This window comes from Haliotis cracherodii, unplaced genomic scaffold (assembly GCF_022045235.1).
Source record: "Haliotis cracherodii isolate W230 unplaced genomic scaffold, xgHalCrac1.p SCAF_16, whole genome shotgun sequence".
NCBI classification, from domain to species: Eukaryota; Metazoa; Mollusca; class Gastropoda; order Lepetellida; family Haliotidae; genus Haliotis; species Haliotis cracherodii.
In genome coordinates, this window is record NW_027266271.1 from 15,790,558 (window position 1) to 15,807,113 (window position 16,556).

The window sequence follows — 16,556 nt, forward strand, 5'->3', positions numbered from 1 at the left end:
TCCCTGTATAGTACTTGAGTGGTCCCTGTATGCTGTATGGTACTTGAGTGTTCCCTGTATGGTACTTGAGTGTTCCCTGTATGCAGTATTGTACTTGAGTGTTCCCTGTATGCTGTGTGGTACTTGAGTGTTCCCTGTATGGTACTTGAGTGTTCGCTGTATGCTGTATGGTACTTGAGTGTTTCCTGTATGGTACTTGAGTGTTTCCTGTATGCTGTAAGGTACTTGAGTGTTCCCAGTATGGTACTTGAGTGTTCCCCGTGTGCTGTAAGGTACTTGAGTGTTCCCTGTATGCAGTATGGTACTTGAGTGTTCCCTGTATGCAGTATGGTACTTGAGTGTTCCCCGTGTGCTGTAAGGAACTTGAGTGTTTCCTGTAAGGTACTTGAGTGTTCCCCGTGTGCTGTATGGTACTTGAGTGTTCCCCGTGTGCTGTATGGTACTTGAGTGTTTCCTGTATGCTGTAAGGTACTTGAGAGTTCCCCGTGTGCTGTAAGGTACTTGAGAGTTCCCCGTGTGCTGTAAGGTACTTGAGTGTTCCCTGTGTGCTGTATGGTACTTGAGTGTTCCCTGTATGCTGTATAGTACTTGAGTGTTCCCTGTATGCTGTATGGTACTTGAGTGTTTCCTGTAAGGTACTTGAGTGTTCCCTGTGTGCTGTATGGTACTTGAGTGTTCCCTGTATGCTGTATAGTACTTGAGTGTTCCCTGTATGCTGTATAGTACTTGAGTGTTTCCTGTAAGGTACTTGAGTGTTCCCTGTAGGCTGTATGGTACTTGAGTGTTCCCTGTATGCTGTAAGGTACTTGAGTGTTCCCTGTATGCTGTAAGGTACTTGAGTGTTCCCCGTGTGCTGTATGGTACTTGAGAGTTCCCCGTGTGCTGTAAGGTACTTGAGTGTTCCCCGTGTGCTGTATGGTACTTGAGTGTTTCCTGTATGCTGTAAGGTACTTGAGAGTTCCCCGTGTGCTGTAAGGTGCTTGAGAGTTCCCCGTGTGCTGTAAGGTACTTGAGTGTTCCCTGTGTGCTGTATGGTACTTGAGTGTTCCCTGTATGCTGTATAGTACTTGAGTGTTCCCTGTATGCTGTAAGGTATTTGAGTGTTCCCTGTATGCAGTATGGTACTTGAGTGTTCCCTGTGTGCTGTAAGGTACTTGAGTGTTCCCTGTATGCTGTAAGGTACTTGAGTGTTCCCTGTATGCTGTATGGTACTTGAGTGTTCCCCATGTGCTGTAAGGTACTTGAGTGTTCCCTGTATGCAGTATGGTACTTGAGTGTTCCCTGTATGCAGTATGGTACTTGAGTGTTCCCCGTGTGCTGTATGGTACTTGAGTGTTCCCTGTATGCAGTATGGTACTTGAGTGTTCCCTGTATGCAGTATGGTACTTGAGTGTTCCCTGTATGCAGTATGATACTTGAGTGTTCCCTGTATGCAGTATAGTACTTGAGTGTTCCCTGTATGCTGTAAGGTACTTGAGTGTTCCCTGTATGCTGTAAGGTACTTGAGTGTTTCCTGTATAGTACTTGAGTGTTCCCTGTATGCTGCAAGGTATTTAAGTGTTCCCTCTAAGGTACTTGAGTGTTTCTTGTGCTTCAGTTCCTGGGTGAGTGTACGGTGGAAAACCCCAAGGGAACAGAGGTTGTCAAGGAAGCCATCAGGAAAATGAAAGTGAGTATCCAGAGAGTTAACTTGCAGCGGAAAATTGTGTAATCCTGGGAAGCAACTCAAATCAAATATACCCGGAGATCGAGACAAGAAAGCTTATCAACATGAAACAATCAAAAACGATAGAAAGGTCATTCAGTATGACTGCCACTGCTGCACATACCTGATGTGGAAGTTGCTTCAGTTTGGTTTGATGAGGTCAAACTGCTTTGTACATTATGCTAGAATCTAGACCACATGTCATCCTATCAGATGTCAACTCCTCTGATTTGTGCACAGGGTCGAGTATGAACTTACTTTGTCATGAACTTACTTTGTCTGAATGAAAGAAATTGTACATTGCTCAGTAACTGAACTGGTGTATATATATGGTATTGATCTGGATGAAATATATTGCCTGTTCGCATTGGTATTCAATTCCTATATATTGTAACAATTGCACTATGCAGTGTTGGATGTTAGCAATGGTAATATCAAATTAAGTAAATTCTGCTCATCCATCCTTCTGTCACGGCTTGACCCAGAGTAGAACTAAGCGTCTGTTTAGAACCTTGAATATATGATTGAGTGCTCATATCATGAACGAAACAAGTTAGGGATTGTGAATATTTTTTTGAATATCTATTTGAAATTGTGTGCCCAGTCTGAACAAAAAAAAAAAAAATTCACCTAAAATAATCATGATCCCTGATATTTTTTGTTCAGGTTATATCTGAATCAAAAACATTGTGTATTTCTGTAATAAAGAGTTACACAGATTGACATGCATTGTATATATACCCGGAACAGAGTTTAGAAAATTCTTTACAATAGATTGAGTAATACATGTCCTGAAACTGCTAAGTTAACATGGTTAAATATACCTTACCTATACATGGATTTACCTGGGGTCCAGTTGACTTGAACTATTGTAGTCCCAGGTTAAAAAAGTGAGATCCCAAGCTACAAAATGGGGGTCCTATATAGTTTGCATCCTAGTAAATGCACTTTGTATCTATTTTGCTCCGATTTAAATTTGTATGCGTATAGGATGGAGAGTTTCGTGTCCTTGCCTACAATTGTATGGTGGTTGATCTTCATACATATGCATTCATGCAATGACTGGTTTTCATGTCATATACATAACACTAAACCCTTATAAGAGCTATTAATACCAAAATTTTACAACACAGAAAATAACAGCTTTTGTTAAGGATATATGTACTGTTGTCTTATCTTTGTTCACATGACTGAAAGTTAAGTCTAGTTTGTTATAACCATAGTTTGTTATAAGCATATATACAACATACACCGGTATACAGCAAATTGCCGGGGACAAAAAAATGTTTCATTATATCTGTCAGTTCGTTATAAACATAGTTTACTGTACGTGCTATTTAAAACAACCACCGATCTGTATGTTTTAAAAATCCCGCATTTCATCATGTTCCAGTTCAACAAACACATTAAGAGGGCAGAGGGCCAGAAACCACCCAAGGTTGAGCTGACCATATCAGCTGATGGGGTGACGATTCAAGACCCGCGAACCAAGGTATGGATGGAAGAAAAGGCCATATCATTATAGATATTTCTTGAAGAGTTTGCCCGAATCCGTTCCACATAGCAATCTCAGGGCTTAGTTTGCTTTGTGGATCTGGAAGTGAAGATCAACCATTTAGGGACCAGCAGGGTAGCTGAATGGTTAACGCCTATTGGTCTGGCATATGAGAAACCCTGTTGGTTTGGTCCCTTGCAGAAGAAAAATGTGTGAAACCCGTTCTTGTTGTGAATCAATGTGGTGTGAGATAATTCTGTATATGTTAGTATTATTTTGTTGATGAGTGAGTGAGTGTGTATGGTTTTACGCCGCTCTTAGCAATATTCCAGCAATATCATGGCGGGGGACACCAGAAATGGGCTTCACACATTGTACCCATGTCGGGAATCGAACCCGGGTCTTTCGGCGTGACGAGCGAACCCTTTAACCACTAGGCTACCCGACCGCCCCTATTTTGTTGATGAATATGAGTGAACACTGCTTACTGCCTTATAATGAACATTACTGTAATTACAATATTGAACAGTTTTACTTATGTATTTTAAGAAAATTGAGATCTAGCCTCAAGGAATTATATTCCTAGGGCCCGATCTTCTAATTTTTTATATCAATTATGTGTATAAATAATATATAAAAATCTACAACAAATGGTGCCAAGAGCCAGGTTATTGGCACAGGCTGCAAGTGTTATACAATCCTGATAGTGAACTGTATGTCAGTCATACCACACTGATACATCTGGGTCAGGCTGGTGCCATGTCGCTGACCGATGCTATCAGAGTGATCTGGGGCTACTGGCAAACTTACAAGTGATACTCCTTCAAATCCACTTTAATAATTTTGATGCTTTGATTGTGGGTTTGAATGAAAAAGATTTACCAGGTCATGTGAGGTCATGACAAATAAATTGATTACAATTCGGGTTTTTAAGGCTATAGTTGTGATGTGATGGGCATTTGTCACACCCACCACAGCAAATCACAGATAGTATTTGCTTCAGTATACTACTCAAAAGAAGTTAAAGAACGCACCTTCTTTCATTTGATTATGGTTAATGTGTAATGGCATAGGGGCAGGAGATGGTTTTCTTTGTTGTGACGATGAAAAGAAATTTATTATTGATCTATCTCTGAACATATTTCCGACTCTCTGCTGTCCGATTTTCGTGTTTGTCCATGGTTTATTATGTTTCGGAAAAGAACCAATGAAAAGTATCCATATGACTACTAGACTGCCTCCGTGTTCTTGTGATAGAGCGTCTGCCTGGAGAGCGGAAGGTCCAGGGTTCGATCCCCGGCTGCGTCATACCAAAAGACATTAAAAGATGGTACTTGTTGTGACCCTGTCTGGCGCTCAGCATTCAGGGGCTAAAACAAGGACTGGTCGGCTCGGAATCAGTACACTGTGTCTGAGTGGGGTATTCATGTTAAAACTACGGCATGGTATCTCAGTGAGCTAGCACTATAAATCAGCATCAGGCCGGACAAGTACAAGCAGCCACACACACACATGCATACACGTCGCTATATAACTCCAATATTCTTGGATGCGACGTTAAATCCAATTTCACCCCACCCCACCATATGACTACTACATTTGCAAAAATGTGTAACCATTGGACCATTGGACCATTGGGGACTTTCAGCCAATGAAAGGCACTGATAGTAAAGTGACATGCATTAGGCAAAGAAAAACAGGAAGTTTACTACTGTGCATGTAATGTAAACTATGTTTGAGACAGTCAGTGAACCCCATAACTATATAAAATAAACCTAGATACATGAACATGCTTGATGTAGCTCTGAGCGTAGACATTATTAGCGAATCAATGAATTATTGCGGGAATCTCACAAGGCCAGCAGCCTCGGCAGAACGCTGCATAGTGTGATGTAATGCGACGACAGCAACATATTGAACTGTGTATTTAGTTTCAACAACTTGAAATGAAGCTGTATATTGATTGGGAGTATCACATACTATTTGTATGACAACATATCTGAGCAATCAGTCCCATTCAGACCCCACGTGGTTACTCCCTATCCCTATCACAAGTTGAGTAGTATATATAACGTTGCCCATGACAAGTGAAATTCATCAAGCCCTTGGGATACGTTTAGCATTAGACAAACTGACAGGGGCTAGTAGGCCAGTGACAACTTGCATCCCTCAGTCTGATGGCAAGATGTGGGATAGCCTAGTAGGCCAAGTGTTTGCTCGTCATGACCAGGTTCGATTCCCTAGCAATATATTATAATGGTCAAACACTGCTCTCAGTGGCATAAACCCTCGCTCAGCATACAGGCAGCTCTGACATACATCCCTGCAGTATCAGTGCATCAGAGACATTGGGTAATAAATCATTGCTTACCTGGTATTACGTATGATCTGCAGTAGGCTATTAATGATGCATGATTTGCTTCTCAGGACTGACCTCATTGTCTTGCAGATGATCATGCATCAATACCCTCTGCATCGGATCTCCTACTGCGCTGATGACAAATCGGACAAGAGGATGTTTACTTTCATTGCCAAGTCAGCAAATACTAGTCAACATTTCTGCTACGTCTTCGACAGTGATAAGTGTGTAAGTACACTGGTGTGTCTCTATCTGAAGGCACAGCTTCACAACGTTCATCATTACAGAATAAGGTTATTGTCATCATCCTAATATCAGTTAACATATACTCTGGGAACATTACAGTGTTATGGCAGTGGTTTAGATTTTGGTGATTAATGGACTGAATTAGGCCAAAGGGATAATTACAAAATCTGTGGTGTTTCCTTTAGGCGGAGGAGATCACACTGACCGTGGGACAGGCGTTTGACCTGGCATACAAGCGCTTCCTTGAGTCTTCCAGCAAAGACATGGATGTCAAGAAACAGTTCTTGCTCCTGCAGAAAAAGGTAGACCAATGGTCAAGTAATCTATGATGTCACGAGATTAGCTTTCTGAAAACTTGACACTTATATGTCTAATTGACCAAATCCTAATGGTGTTGTGTGATGGTGATGGTGATGGCCTCACGCTACATCAACATTATTTCCATCTGTGGTAATGTAGGTGTATCAAAAGAAGACATCTCAAGACGTCTAGTATTTGTCCGATATTGAGACATTAATCTTGAGACATGGTAACATTGTTTGCAGGTCCAGACACTGACGTTTGAAAATCAAGAGTTGAAAAAAAGGATTTCAGAACTGGAATCAATCAAAGACCGATCAGACGTCCAGGATTACATGAGAAGTAATCAGGTATGTCTCAGTCACATGACCTGTCACCTTGTGCCACATGACACTCACATGACCTGTCTCCTTGTGTCTATGGGTAGTCACATGACCTGTCATCTCAGGTCACATGATCAACTTGTCACCTTGTGTCACATGACAGTCACTTGACCTGTCACCTCATGTCACATGACCTGTCACCTCAGGTCACATGATCGACTTGTCACCTTGTGTCATTGTACAGTCACATGACCTGTCACCTCATGTGACATGACAGTCACAATATCAGTCACCCAATGCAAGGTTAGTTAGTTAGTTACAGATGTGGGACTCCACAGAGAGAATTGTGCTAGTCAACCCACCTCTGCCAAACCAAATACCTGTTGCTTTGTTCTCCTCATTTGACTGGATTGTAACATGTGAGCACAACGTCCAGTTTATTCCATTCATTTGAATCCCAGCTTGCAGCAGCCTTATCCCACTGTGCAACCATTGTTGATTTTATTGAAAGAACTACACAAGCCTTCCTAGTACCAACACAAGTATGCAGGACAGGATTTAGTTGAATTCTAGCATGCGCATGGTATTGTAATATTTTCTTTCATTGTATAAATATGCCATGTATACTGAAGGAAAGAATTTAGGGAACATGTATTGTTTTAACTAGAATTTCATATGGCCCTTCAGAGAAAGACAGTTATTATTTGGTAATGAAGTGAACATTCCTTTATAGTAACACTTCAATGATATTAAATTTATAAAACACAGAAGTAGACACTATTCTGCAGTATTGCTGTGTGTTCTAGAAATGTCACAACTCACGATACTTTGTGAATTTTCATCAGCCAGTTCAATGCCCAATACACTTACCCATTTTTCAGATCATGTTTTATTATGTGTGGATTTTCAGAAGTAATATTTCCGATTAATAATGTCACCAGCCTAGATTAACCAGTCGTGCAAGTAAAACACAAACTGGTTGACCGCTCCACCTGATATTATCTGGACAACATAGGACATGGGGAGTTCCATGCGAAAGCAGACCAAATTAGATATTCTGATATATACCACACAAAAAAAGTTAAAGACTGCCTGATTGTTTAGTATAACTGTAGTTATTCTGTCATGCAATTCTTTCCTGACTCAAGTATCGTAATATAGGCGTATCGTGACAAGTCAAATGTGTTCCTTCACTTTTTTCCATCAGTATATTCTTTGTTTCTGGATTAGAATATGTTCCATCTTGCAAGGTGTTATGAATAATGCAGTATTGTTTCTTTTCTATGTTTGTCATGCTGCATGACATTATCTCAAGCTGTTGTGCATACCAGTTTACATAGTTACTTTTATGTAGTTGTTTCTGTGAGTTTGGTGAAACCACACCCCCTTTGTCTTGTGATTGACAGGAATTAAAAGAGCATGAGGTTAGGTGATGAACATAGATTATTTTTTCAGTTTAATGTTTTTCTATCTATTATTTGCACTGCTGTTTTGACCTTTCAGCAGGCATGGCTAGTTTTATTTTTTAAGATTATATTATGTTGATATTATTTGATACATTGTTAATGAAATAATAGATATTATACTTGATTGTATATTGTAACAGTAATTGAAAGTGTTCATTTAAATAATGTCAAGAGTATGGTGATATTTTTATATATTTTTTTATATTTTTTTAACTGAAACAAATTCATTTACATAATCATTTTCAGAAAGAAAGTCTTAAGAGTAAAACTAGCCTAGCCTGTATAATTGTTATGCCACAATGCATCACATGTGATCCAATGCTTATGACATTCTGCATGACCTTTGCACTGTGTGACCTCTCTGCAGATATCTGACCTTTCAACTGTGACCTATAACCTCCAGGAAAGTTCGACAGATGATGATTTTTCTTCCACATCTGAACAAGAGGTAGTTGGAGACCTAAAGTTTCTGCATGTATATTATGTCTTGTATTTAATACTTGTAGGGATATTGTTTTAAAGATTTGTTTTCACATGGGGAAATATGATATTAATTACCCGACAAGGTAGACAAAAAGCTATTCCAAATGGACTGTCAAATGATTCCTTGAAATAAATTACAAAAAGAATTCATCTCTTCACATCATAAAGATGATGCAACACAAAGTCTGCAAGGAACCAGTCTACAAAACTTCAGTGCAGTGTGTGACACATTCATATGCCATGGGTATAAACAAATACCGTTTTTCCTCTATTACACGTCAGATCTCCAATACACACCAGCCTCTAATTGATGCCGGTCATACCCAACAATTATATTCTTAGATGCCGGGTCCATCTTTGATGAAATTAATGATCCCTTTGACCAATTCCTGCAAATGTACCCGGTACCCTGTGTATTACTGTAGAATTTGGGATTCTGTAAGGTAGTGAGTTGCCACTGTGCCAGCCTTAAACAGAAAAGACACATAATTAATAGCCGCCCGGTGACTAATAGAGGAAATATGGTATGTGAAAACTGAACCATAGAGGAACTAGATTCCTTAGACCTTGCGTGTAGAAAGGTGAAGGTTAGGCTGACAACTTGGTCCAAATTAGGATACCCATGACAATGAAGTTGGGTGAGTTGAGGTGAGGTGAGGTGAAATGGGGTTTAATGTCGCGGATGGGCGGATGAGCGGACGCTCTACCACTAGATCACGAAGGCAGTCCATGACTATGAATAATAACTGATACTGAATATTTATATCATGTACCACATTATGCTGTCATACCATGATATGGCTAGAACTCTGTTTAGAGCAGTGTTAGTTTTCTACTCGTGCAATCCCCGAAAGTCAAGTGAGATTTTCTGGCAGTGTTGTTACCATCATCTTAGAAACAACTTGGCCAATGAAGCTGAAACTTCACTTGCTTGTTCCCTCTAGAGACCATAAAAATTGTTTCTTGGCTGTCTTTTTATTGCCCCGGTTTGTATTGGTTGTTTTCCCGGAGCAGAACTCCCAAACTGTTGAATATTTTTGGATGAAACTTGCTGTGCAGATCAGTCTAGTGGTGAACTTGTGCCCTTTGATGATTTGGGATTTTTATTTTTTAAGTTTTTTTTATGTTTACATAACAAAAAGTTGGGCTTTTATAAAAATTCTGGAGCACAACTCCAAAACCATTAAATGTATCTTGATCAAACTTTCTGTACAGTTCAGTCTAGTGGTGAACTGATGTCTTTTGATGATTAGGGATAGTGAAAAAGATGAGGGTGCTGACTCTCTTCCTGTATGTCGAGGGGGCACAGGTGGCCCAGTTGTTTCGATTCGCTGTGCACAGTTGCGTCCCTTGGGCATGCCAGAAACCTATGATTGTGGGTTTGAATCCCAGTTTGCCCCGATTATGTTTCTAGGTGGGTTTCACCAAAGTGGTAAGCGTCTGAGGCCTGCATCACTCCGGGCTTTCCTCCCACTGGAATACTGTTAAAAGCGGCCTTAAACCTAAGTCACTCACTCACTCCTGTATGTTGAAATGGCGAACCTTGTTAAGTAGTATCCGGGGTGCCATAGTGCAGTATGCTTGATGCCATGAAATGTTTATCTGGTTTGCAGATGCCGATATTTCAATTTTTTTTTTTTTTTTTCTTGCAAAGGGTGAAAATCAGTGAAATGTATGGCCCTTATTTAATGAGAATGCATGGTCATGCAATCCATGTGAAATCCCATTCTAATTTACTTGTACCAGGTGTGTACACTGATATGACTCAAGGGTTCTGAAATTGGATGAAAAGACAAATTAAGTGGTATGCCAGATGCCTGGAGTGAGTTTGCACCCACAGTACTGATATCTGATATATTGCCAACAGAACACGACTCTATTCAGTAAATCAGGAGACCTGTGCCCTTCATTGTTGGCACATTAAGACATTAAGATCGATACTGGGAATGAATTAATACAATTTACACTAATAAGTTGTCACAGGGCAAGTAATTGTTTTGACTTTATTATGGTATACATATATAAACCGCAGGTACCCAGGTACTGGTATCTGCTCAAATGTGGTTCTATTTGTTCCCCAACCAGTGGATCCGTTTGCATTCCTGTTATCATTCTTAACTCCCTGGGGAGTAAACCACCCAAGCTGCCTATGGGCGCTAGAGGGTTTTACATTCACCTCACATGTCGGGTACCCATTCCCTGCTGGGTGAACAGAGGCAAATTTGAACTAAGTTACTTGCCCAGGGTGACAACAACATGTTGTGACCCTTTTATTTCGAGTGTATGTACGTATTCTTGTTTCCACCATCTGGTCATCAACAATTGGACGAGTTGGTTCTTTCAAGCACAGTGTGTATGTATTGGAGAAAACACGCGCACAAGGTTTTGGTAGAAAGAGCATGCCCTGGGGCGAGGGAAGAACCAAGGGGGCGAAGCCCCCGTGCTTTTTCCTGACCCCCAGGGCATGCACTGTCTACCAAAACCGAGGGAAAGTGTTTTTCCATGCTTATAAACCGAAAAAAGAAACTTTAAACAACATTTATCAACATTTTTATGTTTCGAACATACTTTCCATGAACCTTAGGAAACGCGCATAAAATATCTGTTGCTGGTGTACGGATCTTGAAAAGGACATTCTAAAAACCAGTGAGGCTTATCAACACCTCTGTAGCCTCGTGGTACACTCACTGGGCTACAGATATGAAGGTTGCGAGTTTGATCCTCGGGAATATAAAGAAAACATTTGTCATTTGATTTTACATTTCATTACATGTTACAATCTGAACAGAAGTTGTATTAATAAAATACCCAGGACATAATATAATATCCCAGGGACATAACAACGTTCCTGTTTATGAGATTTAACCCGACTGGAAAGTAAAACCTCACAATAGGTTTTAATGCCTATAGAAAGAAGTCTCTTACTTAATAGCGATCCCAATGAATAGGTTTATAAGTACTGTACACTAGGGGTAGTGACAACACTGTAAAGACCTGTAAACATTGTTGGTCCCATGGCTGAATAACAACCCGGTCACTAGCGGAATACGATCTTAGCACCTGGCGCTTTTAACAGCTTTCCAACTATGCCCCACCCACCCTTCCCTGATACCAGTCTTCATGATAAAGATGTATGAAAAAAGCATAAAAAAAAATAATAAATTAACAGAAATTTAACACCTAAATTTTCAGTCAGTTTATGTTATGGTCTTGGCACTTAACATCACTTAACTTGGCACTTAACATCACTGGCAGTGTTACAGGTTCTTAGTTCTTAGGATGTAAACATATGGCGACATGCATCATCTGTGTAGTTTTTCATCAGGCCATCTAAGACGGATCAAATCCAAACATCTTTGATTGTTACTTGGTTTTCTGATAAGGAGAACACACAATAGTTCATGTTTAATGGCGGAGACACAGAGCTTGTATTAATCTTCTCATATATGTATATGTTTAGTTGAGTTGGTACATAAAACTCTTGCATTAAATATATCCCCCCCCAAAAAAAATAATTGCTAAATGCTTTTCTAAGTCAAGCACTGCAATAAAATATCATTGGCTTTTGTCAGTTTTGTATTGAGAAGTAGGGTATATTAAAGTACAATTCAGCAATGTTTCGGTGGAATTTACTGTTTACAAAATGACTTCATAAAGAATAAAGCAAAAAACGGTAAAATACCGATTTGTGTTGTGATTATCAGTCAGTTCACTTTCCAAATATGCTGTCTGTTGTTGACAGGCTCAGTCTGCAGTTGGCAGACGTCTGGAGAATCTGGTGTTCGATGACTTCCCGCCATCGTCACAGACTAATGGCACCAATGGAACCAATGGCAACTCAACACCAGGTGGCGCCCAACGTCAAAACTCTGCTCAACCTACTCCCCTACGTATGTTGTCATGTTTGGGTTTTATCGTGAAATAAGACCCCAAAATAAAGTAGGATCGGGCTATACTAAAACAAATGGAAATATCTAGATTTGTGTGCACATGATAAATATTGTTCCTAGAGGACATTCTGATCTGTTTTTGTTTCATGTCACAAATGTAATATTTAGAAATAATATCTTAAAATCTGGCTTATTTCATTTGGTAAAAATATTACAAAGTAAGTTTTGTGTGTAATGTTTCCTTAGTTTTCTACTACATTAGAGTTCTGTGTATGTTTTAGTGTCTCCCCCTCCCCCGTCGACGAGGACACGAAGTCACACCCAGCCCGCTGCTGTGGGCGTAGCGGCTGCAACAGCCTCACAGAAACAGAAAGGTTTGTTTTAGACATATTCCTGACGAATGGTTTACTTAAAGCCTGACTTGTCATTAGCTTTGAGGGATCTGCCATAGTGTACTGAAATGTTGGGGATCTGTACAAGTGTGTATATTTATTTATTGCTAAAATGAATGTCTACTTTTGAATGTCTACTTTTCACAATTAAGAATTGCTTAAACAGGACTATTATCTGATCTTTAACTCAGATCCTAAATAATCATCCTCGGCCTCGTTCCAAAATGCGATCATAGCGCTAAGTCGATGGTAACTCACATTCTTTATCACTGATTTGTGACAATCCTAGAGCTAAGTTGATCGTAACTCATGTTCTTTAACACTGACAGTGACAGTCGTAGAGCTTAGTCGATCGTAACTCACGTTCTTTAACACTGACAGAGACAGTCGTAGAGCTTAGTCGATCATAACTCACGTTCTTTATCACTGACTTTTGACAGTCGTAGAGCTAATCGATCGTAACTCACGTTCTTTATCACTGACTTGTGACAGGCGTAGAGCTAATTGATCGTAATTCATGATCTTTAACACTGACAATGACAGTTGTAGAGCTAAGTCGATCGTATATTAACATTCTTCAACACTGACACGTGTCAAGTCGCTGGTAACTCACATTCTCTAACATTCATTTGTGACAGTCGTAGCGCCAAATCAATCGTAACTCACATTATTTTACCCTAATAATTTATGACCTTCATAAGCTTTCCCCTCACATTAAGCTGACAAGAGGTATGATTAAAATACTGTTCACAGCAGCATAAAACCCAGCTCACAAATTCCCTTGCAGGATTCAGCGGCAACCCATTCTCTCCGACCTCCATGGGAGCTGCCTCTTCATCGGATCCTTTTGGCATGGGAGTGTTCAATCCATCGACCTCGGAGCTGGATCGGGCCATCCAGAACGTGGACCAGGAACTCCTAGATTTACAGGTTAGACAAGGCTGGGATTTTTGTCGTAGACAAAATCTTTTCAGTTACAGCTCAAAAAGGGTTTTGTAGGAAAAAGGAACTGAACCATTTCTTTTTTTAGTAAAATTGTGTTTTTCTCATATTTACTTCAACAAAAGACATTTTTTATGATGAGTGAATGCTTTAACCTTGCTGCTCCACTGTACCTGGGATGGTAGAAGATTGGTGATTTATGTAGTTTCATATCCTTCGTTACTTTTTTGAAAACTTACTCAGGTTAGAAAAATACTGGTCATTTGTACTGTATCAACGTCATTAATACTTATGTCATTATTGATCAGTATTATCAAGCACACATATTTGTTCATGAAAACAGTATTGTATTATTGACTTTTCTGTTTCAGACTGGCTTCAGTCGAGGGCTTTCAATAGGAACAGATGATTTCTCATTAGATGACCTTGACCCCTTAAACCAGAGGTCATGAAGTGAAGGCCACAGGGTCAAGTTGAAGGATATGTGATGATTGAAAAAAATACTCCTTTGGGAGACAAGAGAGTCTCATGCTATTTTGTTTACAGATATTTTGTACATACACCCACTCCTGATGTTTGTATTTTAAGTATGAAATACATGTACTCCTTGTCATTCTTTTGCCGTAAAGATATTTTTTGCAGTTAATTTGTACATTATGAAGGACACTGATTGAATAGGGCTATTGATGGTTGAGAACTAGACAAGAAACATCACTAGACAGAACCCAGTTGCTTTCCAAACTGGCTTTCCATGAACTGGTCATAAAGATGCAGTTAGACTACAGTCAAGGAATGGAATGACCTTTCATTGACCTTTGCAATAGCATTTGACCTGAGTGCTGATTGGTCTGTCCGTAAATAGATCCATTATTATCCAACCCAATGCAACGAACATGCTTGCCTAGAACTATATGATATTAATCATATTATGTATTATATGCATACCCACAAATATCAGATTTATATCCAGATTATTGAATAGAGAAACTTGCTGCTCAACGAGCAGTCTGAATTTTTTTCAGCGTGAAATATGCACACATGATTTTCATATGCTTGAAAAAAAGAAGTATGCAAATGTTATCAAAGCTTTAGTAAGTACTGGTAATACATATGGTAGAAAACCTCGAAGCTTTGTGACCATGGTCCATGGTCCATGGCTGGTGACCTGAAAGATTTATTTTTACACTTTCTATATTTGTATTTTATAATTAGTTTAGTGGAATTTACATGTATTTCACCGAAGAACATACTAAAGGTTAATTTCAGGATCACAGAAGGAAGAAGCTTTTTAAATGCTTTTCATGTTTTATGCAGCATTCCTTTTATGTACTTTGTTTGTTTGTGCATCATAACCTGTTGTCATGGCAATACAAGTTGTTTGATGTCGTCCATGTGTACCTTCATTCCAAAAAATGTCATCTTCTTGGGACCAAGATTTATCAAGGCAGTGCTTCAGGCTGCCAGGGGTGTCGTTTACTGTTAATTCCATATGACCCTTATTTCTAACAAAGCTTGTTTTTCTAAAATCTGATCAATTGTTGTGGAATAATAATAACAATGTGCATATTTATAATGCACTCTTTAAAGCATGCTCAAAGTGGTACATTATAATACTAGTCAGAGAATCAGTGTGCACTCGATTATCATTCTCTGCTTCATAGGGATTATACAATATATATATATATAATTTCAAATTTAAATCAAAAGACAACTAATGATAAAATGAAACATGTTGGAGAACATATTCAGCATTGTTTTGTTTTAATTTTAACTATATTGGACTGTACACTTGTATTGCAAGTTTCTATAGATTGACCCCTAAGGATTCCAGGTCAGCTGAAGCCCTGTCTTGATGCAGTTTATTACTATGCATGAAATAATGTACTCCCATCAGCATTCCACAAGGACAAGTTACAGGTGGTTAAATCACACGATTTCTTCTTCTGATAACCATTTACATGTTGTATCGTCAAAGTGACATTCCTGTGTTTTTTTACAGTGATATGTGAATTGGTTTATCTGATTATGCAACAAGCTTTGATAAAAATATTTATTGAGATTTTTTACATTCCCTGTATGAGAAACTAGTGCTGTAATAATTTATTACATACCTGAATCACGGTATCTTTAGTCAAGGGGGAATAACCTCTTTATCTAAGACGATGTCATCTTGTGCATAAACTTACTCAAAAGTAGCAGGAAAATAGTACAATCAGAGGCCACATACTGGTATATAGTCTCTGGTATGATGTTCTTTGCACTGAATAATGGTAACATGTCAAGGGGAATAACTCCTTATCAAAGCAGGTAATTTGTTGTCCAGAGTTGTGTCCCTTTGATTTGAGGCACTTTTGGTCTGTCGGTAATGTACCCATGTTTGTGGGGTTTCACCAAGGTGGTTAACATTTCTCTATCATGCTGATATTAATCTACAGTTCACTTCAGCCACCCATGCTTGTCGTAAGAGCCAGATCAAGTGGTCTGGCTCGCTGACTTGGTTAATGCATATCTTATCCCAAATGTGTAGATCGATATTCATGATGTCAATCACATATTGTCTGGTCCAGACTCGATTATTTACAGACCGCCATCATATAGCTGGAATATTGCTGAGTGCAAGTTGAACAACAAACTATGAGAATCATACTGACCATGTACAACAAGGGCTGCATAGGTCAGAATAATCTAGTCATGTTCATAGATCTATTTAAAGGGACATCGACACTGGTTAATAAAGTCAGCTCTGCTTCCCATAACCTGCTGGACTAAACATGCTTTAATTTAGCAGGCATACATTTGTGATATATGCAAAGTTTGAACCCAAATGCCAGATTTGATACAGTGCACAAAATCTAGAGCCTTGACGCCCCTTATTATGACAGTTGTCATGGATACAGTCAACAAAAGGGAGAATAAATAAGTGACATGAAAGAGCCCTGCTGCTCTGAGTTAGAT

General features: G+C 39.2%; 1 protein-coding gene across 6 annotated transcripts in view; it reads left to right on the forward strand.

Annotated features, from left to right (window-relative positions):
- Positions 1-15,287, forward strand: part of LOC139463873 (PTB domain-containing engulfment adapter protein 1-like) — an 81,262-nt gene extending 65,975 nt beyond the window's left edge. For 5 of the 6 annotated variants that reach the window (XM_071245279.1, XM_071245280.1, XM_071245276.1 and 2 more), the window contains 10 exons: positions 1,598-1,669; positions 3,099-3,197; positions 5,650-5,787; positions 5,991-6,107; positions 6,351-6,455; positions 8,262-8,342; positions 12,120-12,267; positions 12,549-12,641; positions 13,447-13,589; positions 13,973-15,287. In XM_071245279.1, coding sequence (XP_071101380.1) covers positions 1,598-1,669; positions 3,099-3,197; positions 5,650-5,787; positions 5,991-6,107; positions 6,351-6,455; positions 8,262-8,342; positions 12,120-12,267; positions 12,549-12,641; positions 13,447-13,589; positions 13,973-14,053 — 1,077 coding nt within the window. In that variant the 3' untranslated portion in view covers positions 14,054-15,287. The remainder of the gene's footprint in view (positions 1-1,597; positions 1,670-3,098; positions 3,198-5,649; positions 5,788-5,990; positions 6,108-6,350; positions 6,456-8,261; positions 8,343-12,119; positions 12,268-12,548; positions 12,642-13,446; positions 13,590-13,972) is intronic. The other variant, XM_071245278.1, reaches the window with a different exon arrangement.
- Positions 15,288-16,556: the final 1,269 nt, after the last annotated feature.